This window comes from Piliocolobus tephrosceles, chromosome 13, assembly GCF_002776525.5.
Source record: "Piliocolobus tephrosceles isolate RC106 chromosome 13, ASM277652v3, whole genome shotgun sequence".
Taxonomy (NCBI): Eukaryota; Metazoa; Chordata; class Mammalia; order Primates; family Cercopithecidae; genus Piliocolobus; species Piliocolobus tephrosceles.
The window spans coordinates 84,419,913-84,436,033 of NC_045446.1; the positions used below are offsets into that span (position 1 = coordinate 84,419,913).

The 16,121-nt window shown below is 39.2% G+C and overlaps 1 protein-coding gene across 1 annotated transcript in view; it reads left to right on the forward strand.

Annotated features, from left to right (window-relative positions):
* Nucleotides 1-16,121, forward strand: part of PIWIL4 (piwi like RNA-mediated gene silencing 4) — a 69,528-nt gene that overhangs the window by 17,993 nt on the left and 35,414 nt on the right. Inside the window, exons 2-3 of the mRNA XM_023225654.1 lie at nucleotides 8,506-8,637; nucleotides 10,778-10,992. Coding sequence (XP_023081422.1) covers nucleotides 8,547-8,637; nucleotides 10,778-10,992 — 306 coding nt within the window. The 5' untranslated portion in view covers nucleotides 8,506-8,546. The remainder of the gene's footprint in view (nucleotides 1-8,505; nucleotides 8,638-10,777; nucleotides 10,993-16,121) is intronic.

Here is a 16,121-nt window from a genome sequence, read left to right on the forward strand (position 1 = left end):
CAGCAAATCGAGAGGCCCTGACCTCACAGATTCATTTCAGGCCTCACATAGGAACTGAAGAGCCCAGGCTCCTCCCCATTGCAAGTGGTTGGTTCCAACTTGCTGCGGCTTCAACCCCATTCTCCCAGTGTGCAGACGAGTCAAAGGTTCTCTGGGGACCCCCACTTATCTTCCTCCTGCATCTATCACCGCCACAGGGAAAGTACAAGTGCATTTTAAAAAGCCTATGTGGAAGGCACAATGTGACTGATTTCTGTGTCAGTTATTATAGTAATCATAGAGGAAAGTTGAAAAATGCAGATAATGATTAGAAATCATCAATATTTCTGATTTTATAACACATTAGTATTTGGAAAATCGAAGGGATCTGACTGTTCAAAGGTCTCGTGTATTCTTAGCCTTTCTTGTCACTCTGTCATGTTACATCAATGCAGGTCACATGAAAAGGAATGTGGTATCAGGAGGTGGTAAATTTGGAAAACATGGGCTAGAGACTATTCTTACATTCAGAAACAAAGCACAGATTTTCAGAAGTAGATTCCTTGTCCACATTGTGTTTTCCATCTGCCCCTCCTTTGTAACACAGCAGTTTATGATCACTCACAATTTTCACACTCTTTCATTTTCAAAGAAATCTATTATTATTCATTAGAGTAGTTTCACTGAACCAAGTCCAAGGCTGGCCATCTCTGCCCGAGACCATCATTATCTCTTGCACTTGCCAGCAGTCAGGGTTAATGTGTTCCAAGAGAACCTGGTGAAAGGGTATTCTGATGGAGAATAAATAGAATGGCAGAACAGGGCATAACACACAGGCTTTGGACTTTTTCCTCTAGTAAAAGCTGCATCTAAAGTAAGGCAGATCACCTTCTTGGAGGGAGGAGAGTAGGAGATGAGTGGATACAGTGTGAGCTTTACAGGTTGACAGACTTGAATTGGGATCCCAGGTATGCCACATAATGTAGGGCCTTGAGCAAGTCAGTTTGCCTAAGCTTTAATTCCCTAATCTATAAAGCTAGGGCAATAATGCCTGGCATACTGCAGGTATTCAATAAACATTAGCTATTATATTTATTAAATTTTCAGTCCCCAAGTACAGAAAGTTGAATTAATCATATTCTTTGATTCATTTTATATGATTCTCATGGGTCTGTGCAAATTCTATATTATATCGTACTGTCTTTTGCTCTCTCTTTCTCTGCCCCATTCACATTCCTATTTTACTTCCTTATATAAGTACTTAATCTATTGTGTCTGTTCTTGGATATATACGTTTACTTAAAAAATTAGTACATATCCCATACACAGGTGTCCCTAATGTTTTAAAAATTAATGTAATATTTTATCATTGTATAGATCTCAATCTTTTTTTAAGCTTTTCCTTTCTTCAACACAATGTGTTTAAGATCTATCTATCCATGCTGCTAAATATATTTTTAGGTCATTATTCCTGAATGTTAGCCTAGTAATCCACTCCATGTGTCTACCACATTTTACCTACCTGTTGCCCCTTCTGATGGGTACATAAGCTGCCTGCAACTACCTGCCACTCCAAAGAATACTTTGATGAACAGCCTGTACATGTGCCCTTATGACTTCAGCACAAGCTTTTCAACAAATCCAGGGTAGTATTTAATAAAATTCTATGCACATTTATAATTAAAATAATCTTTGAAAAGTAGGAATAGAAGAAAGCTTTCTTAAGATGATAAGGACTATAAACTAGATATTTATAGCAAACATCAAACAAAATGGAGACATTTCAGTCTCTCTAAAATCAGAAAGAAAACAAGAATTCCAACTACCATAGTAACCTTCAACATTGTACTGAAAAATCTGAGCAACATAAGACAAGAAAAAAAAATAAAAAGAAAAAGAATAAGAAGGGATGAGACAAAATTATCATTATTTGTAGATGATATGACTACATACAAATTCAATGAAATCAAAAGACAAGCTGTAAGAACTGAGGAATTCAGCAGGCTTGATAAACAATATCAACTTTACAAAAACCAGTATCACGTGTCTACACTAATAATTACCAAGTATGAAACATGACAAGAAGAGATAGTTCCCAATAGTAATAAGAACTATGAAATTTTCAAAAGTTAACTCAGTACATGAGACTTTTATGAAAAAAATTAAACTCTATTAAAAGATACAAAGGACTTTAATAAATGGAGAAATCTAACATTGTAAAAATGTAAGTTCTTCCTAAATTGATTTATATATTGGATACAATGCTATTGAAATTTAAGCAAGATATTTAAAGAAACTTGACGAACTTATTTTAAAATGTTATGGAAGAATAAAGTTTGTGAATAAATAAATCAGTTGGAAAAAATGATCAAAGAGCAAAGACTTATCCCACCAGATTCTATGAATAATACAAAGAAATAATGATACACAGTGTTAAAGTCTTGGTGCAGAAATGGAAGGCACAGACTAGATCTATTTATACATGGGAATCTGTCATTTGCTGGAGGTGGCTTCACAAACTATTAGAGAAAGTATGTGCTATTTAACAGATGATGTCAAGGAAGAATGGCTCACTATATGGAGATAAAGTTGGACTTCTATCTCACTCACATTGTATACTTACATATGTGTGAGTGTAAATTCCTGAAGGATAGAAGATACTTGCTGTGAACAGTAAACTTACTAAGTTAATAAAAAGAAAATATGATAGAAAGTCCTTGTCCTTGTAAACTTAGGACAGGTGGAATTTTCTTTTAAAAAGATCCCAAAAGCACAAATTTTAAAATGGCTGAATTTGGCAACATCGAAATTTAGGATTTTGGTTAAAGCATTTCATAGTAAAAATTAACAAGTGATAGATTGGAAGTAGATATTTGCATATTTGCAATTTTTTTAAAAAAGTTTTCTTCCAAATCACAAAGATGGGACACTCTATTGTAAAAATGGGCAACGAATGCGACAGGCAATTTGCAGACTGGATAACTCTAAAAGTATCACATGTATGAAGAGGTACTTACCCTCATTGGTGAGCAGAAAATACAAACTGAAAAAAAAAATTATTGTTTGGTGCCACCCAATACACATATGATTGGCAAAAATGGAAAAGGGGGATAATGCCAAATTTTGGGGTGGGGTGGAGGTAATGGGAAGAAAAAGGAAGTCCCGCACAGGCCCACGTGCTCGCGCCAATCCCCACGCTCCAGCGTGCCTTCTCCACCCACGCACGAGCCACGGACGCATTTCCGGCCCCTGCGTAGGTTGGGGATGCTGGACATCCACCGCCTCCAGGTTGTTTCGCCGTCACAGCCTCGCCATTTGTAGCCAAAGCAAAACATACCCTAACTGAGACATTGCAGCTCTTGTGGCCACTGTGGGCTCACAGGGAACATGAGTGGAAGGGCCCGAGTGAAAGCCAGAGGCATCGCCCGAAGCCCCAGTGCCACAGAAGTGGGGCGCACCCAAGCCTCGCCATTGGTGCGTAGAAATCTTATTGCGCATGGTTTCATTTTCTCCTACCTCTCTCTCTAGCCGGAACTATACCTTCCTCTACTTGTATCTCCTCGTCTCTGTTACGAAGTAGTGTATTACCTTTTCTCTCAAGTTGGAGTCTTTCCAAGGTTCCTTTTAACAGTTTTTTCCTTCTAGGGATCTTGTCTGAGTAAGATATTAATGTAGGTATATTAGCCAGTAAAGAGGACTGAAGACTGGGGACAAATATGTCATTCTCTTTTTCTTTCTGAGTTTTAATTTCATGATTTCGTTTTAAATTGCCTGGTAAAAAGTGATGTGCTTTCATAACATTACACGGCGTATAATCTAATGCAGTTTTTCTGACTAATTAGTATATAAAAATAAATACTGTCACACATGTGGTTTAGATTAAACTACTGTTCTTGAGCAACCACTATAGAGAAAGCTCCTTGCTGGATTTAAGCAACTAGATTGACCTGCCAATAAGCAACTTTGGAGTGATGTTATTAATACAACTACATATTCTTAGCATTTGAAGCAAGTATTCAAATGAGTAGTTTGTGGTCCTTATGCCTTTATTCTCATGAAGCGGTCTTCTCTGGACTTTGTTCATTTTTTAGCAGGCCAAGATAGAGTAACTTCTTGAACAAAGAGAAGTAGTTACTATGAAAAGAGAACATACTAATTGTTCTGTTGGTCTTTTTTGTGAACCTATTTTGGCCCAGTTTATTCAGGCAGAGTCATGATCTGAGCTGGTGACCCGGGGCCTCTGTTCATTTTATGTCCATGGGTCATGGAAGCATGAGGTCCATGTGCATCTGTGCCGCATGCCCTCTGGTGAGCTCCCTGGGCACAAGAATCTCATCTCTGCTTCTTTACACCTCCACCTATATATATATGGCGACAGTTGGTACTAAAACTAAAGTTTGATGAGTGAGGAAAACTACAGTATGTCTTTATCCTCTTTTCTGGAATAAGCACTCTCTTCTCATCTCTCAAGGGTTTTACCTGTTAACATTTTCTTTGCCTAGTTCATGGTAATCTGAAGACCTGACACTGTTCTTAGGATAATCTTTTGATCTGTGACTTGCCACTGTAAATCTGAACAAACCCCCCCCCCCCCTTTTTTTTTTTTTTTGCCATTTTAGCCTACATCTGTTGATCTTAGTAACAATGAAGCATCCTCTAGCAATGGCTTCTTGGGAACAAGCAGGATTTCAACGAACGGTAAGTGCAACTCAGTCTGTTCATTTAGTCCCATTCTACCTGAATGGAGCAAGAGGAGCCCTGCCAAGCCTTACAGCAGTAGGTCCACCTCTTGCACATCCCTATTTCCTTTCCTTGAAGGATACCCTTTGTCATGTGCCTTTGGGACTCTAACATAGAAGCACATGCTGAATTTCCTGACACCGTTTGGTAGATGGGACTCCACAGATATTAGGAAGCCAGTTTCTGTTTTCTTTCTATTCACTGAAGAATTTTGAAAAAATACTTTAAAAATCTTTATGGTGTTATATAGGAATACCATTTGATCCAGCAACCCCACTGCTGGATTTCTACCCAAAGGAAAATAAATCATTATATTCAAAATTTATCTGCACTTGTATGTTTATTGCAGCACTATTCATAATAGCAAAGATATAAAATCAACTTAAGCATTAGATAAAGAAAATGTGGTTTACATATATAAGAGAATACTACTTAGCCATAAAAAGAATGAAAGCATGTCTTGCAGCAACATGGGTGGTTTTTTTTTTTTTTTTTTGAGTTGGAGTTTCGCTCTTGTTGCCCAGGCTGGAGTGCAGTGGTGCAATCTCGGCTCACTGCACCCTCCACCTCCTGGGTTCAAGTGATTCCCCTGCCTCAGCCTCCTGAGTAGCTGGGATTATAGGCATATGCCACCATGCCTGGCTAATTTTGTATTTTTAGTAGAGACGGGGTTTCTCCATGTTGTTCAGGCTGGCCTTGAACTCCCTACCTCAGGTGATCTGCACATCTCGGCTTCCCAAAGTGCTGGGATTACAGGTATGAGCCACTGCCCCTGGGCGGCGGCCATTATCTTAACTGAAATAACTCAGAAACAGAAAGTCAAATACTGCATGTTCTTACTTGTAAGTGGAAGCTTAATAATGTGTACACATTGACATAGAGTGTGGAATAATAGACATTGGAGGCTCGGAAGGTTGGGAGGGTGGGAGGGGAGTGAGAAATCACTTAATGGCTGCAATGTACATTATTCAGATGATGGTTACACTAAAAGCCCAGACTTCACACTCTGTATATCCATGTAACAAAACTATGCTCTTATGCCTTAAATGTATATGAATTTTTTAAAAAGCAAAAAAAATCTGAATGGTATATAAATGCCAATGCCATTGCTTGGAAAGATGGTAGAAACCTGGTATGCATGTAGCCACTGCTCTCTTTCTTCCCCTCCTGTGGTAAACATCACCATTCAATGGTAGCTCTCCTCACTGCAAAGCCAGATTTGGTCTCAGGATACTTGTCAACATGCAACGCAAAGTCACCACAATCACACACTGTGAGTTGGCATGCCCCATGTGTTAGTCTGCTAGGGCTGCCCTGACAAAGCAGTACCAACTAGGTGGCTTAATCAGCAGAAATTTATTTGCTCACAAATCTGGATGCTTAAAGTCTGAGATCAGGTGGGACAGGGCTGGTTTCTTCTGAGGACCCTCTTCTTGGTTTATACGTAGCCGACTTCTTGTGTTCACATGATCTTTCCTTTGCATTTCTATGTCCTAATTCCTCTTCTTATGACATCAGTCATACTGGATTAGGAACCACCATAATGACCTCACTTTAACGTAATCACCTATTTAAAGACCCTGTCTCCAAATATGGTCACATTCTGAGGCACTGGGGCTTAAGGCCCATGACCCTGAATAAAACCAGTTAGCCAGGCCGGGTGTGGTGGCTCAGGCCTGTAATCCCAGCACTTTGAGAGGCCAAGGCCAAGGCGGGCGGATCACCTGAGGTCAGAAGTTCAAGACCAGCCTGGCTAACAAGGTGAAACCCCGTTTCTACTTTTCTACTAAAAATACAAAAAATTTGCTGGGTGTGGTGGCACACACCTGTAATCCCAGCTGCTCAGGAGGTTGAGGGAGGAGAATCGCTTGAACCTGGGAGGTGGAGGTTGCAGTGAGCCGAGATCACACTGTTGCACTCCAGCTTGGGCAACAAGAGCGAAATTCCAATTCCATCTCAATAAAAAAAGAAAAGGAAAGGAAAAAAAAAAAAAAAACAGCCATCTCTCTTGTTCTGACCACACTGTTTTTTATTTTCCCAAGCAACTGATTTCTAATAAATATGGAAGCTCTAAGCATTAGGTTCTCCCAGGCTCTGAGGGTCTAGTCCCCCCACCCATCTCATGTCTGACTCTGCTATTCCTCGCTGGGAATTTTCCAGTCCTGTGTATGTACCCCTGTGATCCAAACACACAAATGAATGTGCAGCCTGTGAACACAGCAGCCCTGCTCTGACAGGCCCAGTGCCTTCCATTATTTTCAAACATTATTCCATCCTTGCGAATGTTTTCTCACATCCGCCACACATTGTTATGAACAGTGAATGATGAAAATCCTTCATCCTTGGAGGGAAAATTGGAGTTTTCTTTATTTATTTTAAAATATATATAACATAAAATTTACCATTTTAATTACTTTTAAATGTGCAGTCTTGGGAGATGAACTTCATTTATATTGTCGTGCAATCATCACCACCATCCAACTTTAGATCTTTTTTCACCTTGCAAAATTGAAACTCTGTACTCATTAAATAATAACTCCCATTCCCCGCATCCTCCAGCTCCTGGTAACTGCCATACTATAGTAGCTTGAATTTTCAGAAACCACCTAACGTCTTTTGAAACCAAGAGCAATGGCTTATATGGACAGTTTAGTGAGGGTAATAGAATTAAACATTAAATACATTTTGTGATTTTCCTGGGAAACTTAGACTCCACTGAGCAGGGGCTGGACAGCATTTGAGCCGGTGGTAGTTCCATGTAGGGTGGTTTCACACAGTGACTATGTCAAAGGCAGTGGTCATGTAGAGTTCTAGAAATTCATATTACTTTGCAGTAACATTTTGTATTTTTATAAAGTTATTTTCAACATGCCAGAAAGTCAGCATCTCCCACACTAATTTAAACAGAAAATACTCATTTGGAAATAGATTTTAATTTCATATTTTCTGGAAGCTATCAGTAAGTGATATGCCCTGAGGTGAAACACTGGCTTTTATTCTTATGGGGAATGACCTAGAATAAAAACTGATGGCAATGTTCCAGGCAATTTCTCTTCTTTTCATTGGGAAATGTCAGAGATTCAGCTTCTTTCTGGGCAGAAGTTGCTGAGGACAGAAGTTAGTCGGTAACCCTTCAGGGTGTTACACAAGAGCTAAGGGCAGGAGAGCTGCCCTCCATAAATAGGTATGGAGAAGGGAATGGGGAGGGAGGGCTTTCTCTTTAGCCAAGAAGAGAAATTACAAGAGCAATAACTACAATATTACAAGAGCAAAAACTAACTCAAGATCTGCTTTTGTTTTTGTGAGACAGGGTCTTGCCCTGTCGCCCAGGCTGGAGTGCGGGTGTGACCATGGCTCTCTACTACCCCCACCTTCTGGAGTTGGGTTAAGTGATCCTCCCACCTCAGCCCAGGCACATGTCACCACGTCCAGCTGCTTTTTGTGTTTTTGGTAGAGACAGGGTTTCAACATGTTGCCCAGTCTGGTCTCTTAACTCCTGAGCTCAAGTGATCGACCCGCCATGACCTCCTAAAGTGCCAGGACTACAGGCATGAGTCACCACATCTGGCCAAGATCTGTTATTTTTAACAAAACATTCTGTGTTTTCTTCACAATTTTCCATTTTTAGGCTGAAGACTTCTGTATAGTCGTGAATGGTTTCAGCAATACGGGCAAGCTGTATCCAAAACCACAAGTTTGGATTGCAATGCATTTTTGACATAGTAGTTGTAAACAGTATCACTAGAATGAAATATGAGCTGTTACCATATTCTCTTCATGTTTTAGATAAATATGGGATATCTTCTGGTGATGCTGGAAGTAACTCCATGGAAAGAGGTGTGAAAAACAAACAGGACTTTATGGATTTGAGTATCTGTACCAGAGAAAAATTGGCACATGTGAGAGATTGTAAAACAGGTACCCAGTTTTATGTTACTTACTTTTTTAATGTTACCAAATCTTGCTTAAGGAATTCCAAATTCTAGGTCTAAAATAAATAAGTTTGTATGTTTGCTTAACAGATATTTACTGAACATCTTCTATGTCCAAGGCGCTATTAGATGCTTTAGTTTTTCTAGCCTTAATTTTCTCTTTTATTAATAGAAATAATATCTTCCCCAAAATGACATCTCACTTTTGGAAAAGATTTTCTTCATATACTGGGGTTGGAGTTAAAAAGATGTTTCTTTTCTTTCCCAACATGGGAAGTAATAACCTTTCTGGACTTCAGCTATAAAAAGAAAGACAACCTATTTGGGGGATTCTTTACCCAGATTCCAGGCTCACCCATAAAATTCATGCAAATTGTCAGTGTAAGTATTTTCTGGAAAGTAGGTCTGTTGTTTTCATTAGATTCTCAAAAGGCTTTGTGGCCCCCTCACGAAAGTTAAAACTCACTGATGTGGATCAGTGTTTTCCAAACTTTTTAAACCAAAATAAGAAATACATTATTATCCAGCATCCACACAAGTGAAGCAAAAGTTTCATGAAACAGTGCATCTCTTCCATTCTGTTTTATTCCGGTCTTTTCATTAAACATGTGATTCACCTCACCTGATTTCATAACTGCAGCGCTAATGGGACCCAGCTGCCGTTTGAAAACTATCATGTGTAGACGATCTTGAAGGGTCTTTCCAGCTCTGACAGTCTAGGTTGACTACTCGTTATATGAGCAGCTAAAATATGTTGCTTTGCCATTTCCTCAGGATCTGGGAGAACAAAAGAGATCTGTTATTTAACTAAAATAGCACAGAGGTTTCTTGCTCCTACCAGATGTATACCCCAGGTCAAAGCTGAGGAAATACTGAAGCACAGCTGATACCTTGTATTCCTCACCACATTGGGGTCTCTGAGTTGCTTTCCTCCATGAGAAAAGCAAAATAGCGCCTATTCTGTATCATTCTTTTCTTTTCTTTCTTTTTCGAGAGCATCTCACTCGGTTGCCCAGGCTGGAGTGTAATGGTGTGATCTTGGTTCACTGCAGCCTCTGCCTTCCAGGTTCAAGCGATTCTTGTGCCTCCGCCTCCCGAGTAGCTGGAATTACAGGTGTGGGCCACCATGCCCAGTTAATTTTTGTATTTTTTGTAGAGACAGGGTCTTGCCAGGTTGGCCAGGCTGGTCTCGAACTCCTGGCCTCAAGCTATCCACCCACCTCAGCCTCCCAAAGTGCTGGGATTACAGGTATGAGCCACCATGCCCAGCCCCTATATCGTTCTTTTCTGTAAGATCAAAACTGGATGATTCTCTGTAAGAGGAAGTGAGAAGAACCTTCTTCGTGCCCTTCTGGATTCTGCCTTGCGGGGAACTTACACCATCCTGAGCTAACTGACTATGTCGTGGCCATCTCTGATTTTGTCCTATAGACTTTTAAGATGTGAATAAAAATGTCTGTAGGGGGCTGGAAGTCCCAGAAGCACATATGGCCTCCATGTGCCTGCAGAAAACAGAAGCCCAGAAGCCCAGAAGCCCTGTCTGTTTTCACGTCGGAAAAATGACAGTTCCTTCCTTTGTCCCCAGCCTTCCCCTTAATCTCTGAGGGTCTTCTCTGAGATTGTTTGGTCTAACCACTGATAGAACTTTTTCAGAATTTTCAGAAATATGATTAACTTTTGATTATTTGGATTTCCCAGAGGTTAAGGGTTGTATATTCATAGTAAGAACCAGACTGTTTCTTTATAATATGAGAGCAGTATGGTTTCAGAGCAGCATCTGAAAAAATTACTTGAGCTGATTTGAATTGCAGAAAATGAGAGCAGGAAGGCAAGCTCTGAAAGGTGTCCTGGAATGGTTGAGTTCAGATGCTTCTCGTCTCACAAGGACAGGAATGTCAGTGTCAGCTCTTATGTTCTTATGAAGCCTGCTTCATGCATGATCCCATTTTAGCTCCCAAAGGTGTTATTAGGCTGCAAGTTTTAGGGTTTATCCTGTGTCACTGTGCAAAAATCCTTGCTTTACAGCAACTACTGTGCATATGCAAATACATTTTTAAATGAAGTGATTAATATTAACATGATGTGATTTCCTGATTAAAAAATTATTTTTTGTTTGTTGTCTTCAGGTTCCAGTGGAATACCTGTGAAACTGGTTACAAACCTCTTTAACTTAGATTTTCCTCAAGACTGGCAGCTATACCAGTACCATGTGACATATGTTCCAGATTTAGCATCTAGAAGGCTGAGAATTGCTTTACTTTATAGTCATAGTGAACTTTCCAACAAAGCAAAAGCATTCGACGGTGCCATCCTTTTTCTGTCACAAAAGCTAGAAGAAAAGGTATAGTATGATTAGTTTTTTCACTGTATATGTGGATGTGTGTTTATTTATATGTGTATACACACACACACACACACACACACATATATATATACTCATATGCAAGGAGATTCCAAAAGGTTTGTGGAAAAATAGAATTAAAAGGTAAAAACTTAAAAAACTGCCTTTATTTCTCACCAAGAGTTTTACTAAGTTCAAGACACTTTTGTAAGCAATGATATCAGCCATTTAGTCCATCCCTAAATAACTAAGCATCCTGGGAATTTAACCATGTCAATGCAGTGTATTTTTTACCTTATTAACTGAAGAAAAATGGGTGCCCTTTACAGATTTTTTAAGATTATGAAACAAAAAGTCAGAAGGAGCCAAATCAGCAGTAAAGTGGATGCCCAGTATTTCCCTTTGAAACTTTCGCAAACTTGCCCGTTTGTTGAGAAGAATGAGCAGAAGCATTGTCATCGTACTCTCCAGGGAAGCTTTCCTGGCCATTTTTCTGCTCAAGCTTTGGCAAAATTTCTCAAAACACTTTCATAATAAGTGGATGTTACCATTCTTTGACCTTCCAGAAAGTCAACAAGCAGATGTCTTGAGCATCTCAGGAAACTATTGCCATGACCTTTGCTCTTGATGGGTTGGCTTTTGCTTTGACTGGACCACCTCCACCTCTCAGAAGCCATTGCTCTGGTTGTGCTTTGTCTTCAGGATCGTACTGGTAAAGCCAGGTTTCATCTCCTCTTACAATTTTTTGAAGAAATGCTTCAGGATCTTGATGCCATTTATATAAAATTTTTATTGACAGCTCCGCTCTTATCTGCAACTGATCTGAATGCAATGAATTTGGCAACCATAGAATGGAAAGTTTGCTCAACTTTAATTTTTTAGTCAGAATTATATAAGTTAAACAAATTGAGGTGTCTGTGGTGTTGGCTATTGTTTCTGCTGTTAATCTTTGGTCTTCTCAGTTACAGCATGAACGAGATGAATTTTTTCTCCTTGCAAATTTGTGTAGGTGGTCTGCAGCAGGCTTCATTTTCAACATTGTCTCATCCCTTCTTAAGATGAGTCATCCATTTGTAAACTGCTGATTTCTTTGTGGCATTGTTCCCATAAACTTTTCATTACACATCGTGATTTTGCCATTCTTCTACCCAAGTATCACCAAAAATTGGATGTCTGTTCTGCCTTCAGTCTTAGCAGAATTCATATTGCTGTGATAGGGGCTCTCTTCAAATTGATGTCTTATTTTTAGTGCCTCACACTGGATCCTGTTAGTATGAGTTTGTTTTGGTGCAGAAATTTAGTACAAGTTAGTATGAGTTTATTTTGCTGCAAAATTTTTGAAATCCATGCATAGTTTTTTTCATAATACATATTTCCATGAACTTTTTGAAATCCCCTTATATATACTTACATATTTAAGAGATTAGTTGATTTTCATGACAATTGGAATGAGTGATTCACTCCTTTTCTCTTTCCTGTTCCCCTGCCTGAGAGCTTAAAAAAAGACTTCCTAATTAAGACTTCACTAGTAATTGATTTCTTAATTACGAAGCTGGTCTGGTATTTAAAAAATAAGAACTGTAAGTGTCCTTGAAATAGGCATCTTAAAAAAAAATTCCCAAAGTGGGCAAAACTAAGAAACACCATTTGGCCTATGGCTTCAGAACTTTAAATTATTTCTACCTTTTTTTGCTTCTGCACCCTTGTGCCTATATGTCCAAATAACTTTACATCAATTTTTGATTCTAGAATTGCCATTTATTTAACAACTTGCTCTATCGTATGAAATATGAGTTATGTCAATTTTTAAAGTTTTTTTTAATGCAACCATTGGAAATAGCTATTGCGTATTTCATATTCCTTTATCCATTTTTTTACACATTTAACATCTCCAGTCCTAAAATATAGTATGTTATGTTTTTATCATATGTTTTGTTCTAAAACAATGTTACAATTAGTACAAGAAAGAAAGAACCAATTTCTCTATGAAAAATTAAAACAGAGCATTGGATTAACATTTTATGCTTCTATCCCTTAGAAATCTTACTCCCTTAGTTCAACTGTTTGCAGAGTTCAGTACCAATACCTTAGATTTAAATTTTTAGACTCCAGGTAAATCTTTGTGAATTTTCTCAAGAAATGTGTTTCTGAGCACTCTTGGGCCTTTTGCCTTTTATGAGACCCTGAGATTTATAGCAGCTGCTTGAATGATTGTTGCATTGGATATGGAACGTTAAAATTATACCATATGGTTAAATTTAATGGCTTAGAAAATCTAGATCTGTAAATTAAGAAACATTTTTATTCACCATAATTTTTTATCGATCCTTCAATTCTTTGTCCTATGACCAGATGTTGATAGCATGCTAATATGGCTTCTCATACTTAAATGATATATTTCAAGTCTGTTGTTATCATTAAAAATGATCTTGTTCTTGTAGATACATTTCTAGCACTAGTTTAGAAATTTAGATATGTTGAAATTATTAAATACTACGCTTGAAGTGTTCAGCTTACTTCTGTTGTACCTAAACAGAATGGAGAACTTATACTCTACAAATGCTAAGAATATGTTACTACTACTCATTTCTCATTCAAAATGAGCATGTAGTATGTGTCAAACACCTTTCTGTTGCTGGGGACGGAGCCTAATAAGGAGGCAAGTGAGAAAATAGACCATAAGAACATGGTGTGATAAATCAGGCCTATTTATTTCATTTCCCGGCTATAGGGGATACTAGGTTTAAACAGAATAGTGTTGTCTTATTCCTTGTAAACATATGACGTATCATCCAGTTACAGTGCAAAAGAAAGTGTCCTAATGGAGATACTGCTGCTTTCACCTTTTTATTCTGATCTTGGTATTGACTGAGGCTTAATTCTGCATCCCCATCTATCCCCTACACATGTCCTAGGATGCTTATTTAAGTTGAAATATCTCAGCCACTAGTTGACGCATTGCACTCCTAGGAGTTCCAGAAGTCCTGTTCAGCTGCCTCCTAACCTTCCACTGTCCAGGCCCCGTTTGTGCATCTGCAGCCAGACTGGTGTTGCTATTCGTGTTTGCATCTATTTGCCACTCTCATATACTTAATAAAGAGCCTACTCTGAACCTGGCAGGGTGTTGTGACCATGGAGCAAACAAAGATAAATAAAACAGAGTACTTGTTCTCCAGAATTTCAATTTAGAATCAAAATTCTTTACAAATAAATACTATGTAAGGTAGAATGAAATAAGTGCTATAATAGTATTTTTATTAAGCTAACATTTATTGAGCACTTACTAGGTGTTAAGTACTGTCCTTCTTTGTTCTCCAGATTATCCCAATATCTCTCTCTTGAGCAGATCTTTGTGTCCCACAAGTAGCTGCTACCACCACTGCTGCTACCAATTACACCTACCAGATTACTCTGCCAGGCTCTTTATTTTTTTATTTTTTGAGGTGGAGTTTTGCTCTTGTCACCCAGACTGGAGTGCAATGGCATGATCTTGGCTCACTGCAACCACCGCCTCCCTGGGTTCAAGCAATTCTCCTGCCTCAGCCTCCTAAGTAGCTGGGATTACAGGCACCTGCCACCATGCCCGGCTAATTTTTGTATTTTTAGTAGAGACGGGGTTGCTCCACGTTGACCAGGCTGGTGTCAAACTCCTGACCTCAGGTGAACCACCCGCTTCGGCCTCCCAAAGTGCTGGTATTACAGGCGTGAGCTACCACGCCCGGCCTGCCAGGCTCTTTATAGCATGGTCTCATTTCACCCTTGGGGCCTAGTAAGGCTAAATATCTTGCCCAAGATTATCATAGAGAGCTTGAGGAAAGGCAAGCTTATTTCTAGCAGGACACTTCAATGAGAGTGATAGTTCCTTGTTTAGGATTTTGATCAGTGAGGTGGACAATGGGAGATATGCGATTCCTAGGCAGAAGAGGCAATGATAAGAAGTGAGGGCCATATTTTAGAAACTCTTGCTCATTCAGGTTTAGCCAGGAAGGTGTGGAGGTTGTGATTTCAAAGCTAGAGAGAACGTTAAATGTCCTGCCAAGGAACAGAGACTCTTCCATGGATCATGAAGACTTTGAGAGCGTGTTTCCATGGCAGCTGTGTTAAATTACAGTTAATCTGAACACATCCTATTGAATGGTTTATAGAAGGAGGTGGGAAGATTAATAAAGTGCCACTGAAATAGTGTGGGCAGGGTGTCAAAAGGGCTTGAACAGAGATACAAAGTGCTGCTATTTGAATTCCCGAGTGCCTGTGCAATGGATGGAAATAAAATCAACGCATTATCTCATTTAATCGTCACAACCCTGTGACTTTAATTAGACTCAGTACCACTTTAGAGATGGGGAAAGGTATTCCACATCACACCAGCTATGAGAGGCAGAGGACCAGAGTCTATCCAATTCCATATCATGTGCTCTTAAGCACTGTGGTAAATAATGGTATTGGAACAGCTGAGATAGATCAGAGATATTCCTAGTGTAGGTACAATAAGACTTGCCAACTGATTAGATGGTGAATTGAGGAGAAGTGAAAGTTTACTCTGAGTTTAGCAGCCTGGGGACTGGAGGGTCTGAGGTCCAATAAGAGATGTAGGAAGTGAAGGAGGAGTGGGTGTTTGGTGGGAGAGGTACAAGGGGGGCTGAAGAGTTTGATCTTAGGTGGTTGTTGAAAATGCAGTTCCTGAGACCATCTGCTGCCACCTCCCCTCAACCACTCATCCCGACATCCTTAGTTGTCTTAATTCTTTGTCCCAAAGCCCCTGCAGCAGTTTGAGAGCCGGGCATCCCTTCTGTCTGCCAGATTTTTCCCAGTGTTGATGAGCTCTTTCTATAGCTGTCCATCTCTAATTTCTGTACAGTTTTATCTGAAGCAAGAAATTATCTCGATGAAATCTTACATCCCTGTGAAAAGATCAGTTTCTCTTTGTTTCCATGCAATGACTGGTTCCTGCCCTATATTCTTGATGCAACCTAAAAGTGGTTAAATCCATACTGTAACTGTAGGAAGTTGAGGCAGAATACATAAATGCTTGCTGATTAGCTGACTTTATCTAATTCCTTATCCCTTTGAAAAATCCATGATCATTGATCGATATTTATTGATTGATTTGTATATTCCTTTATTTCAAG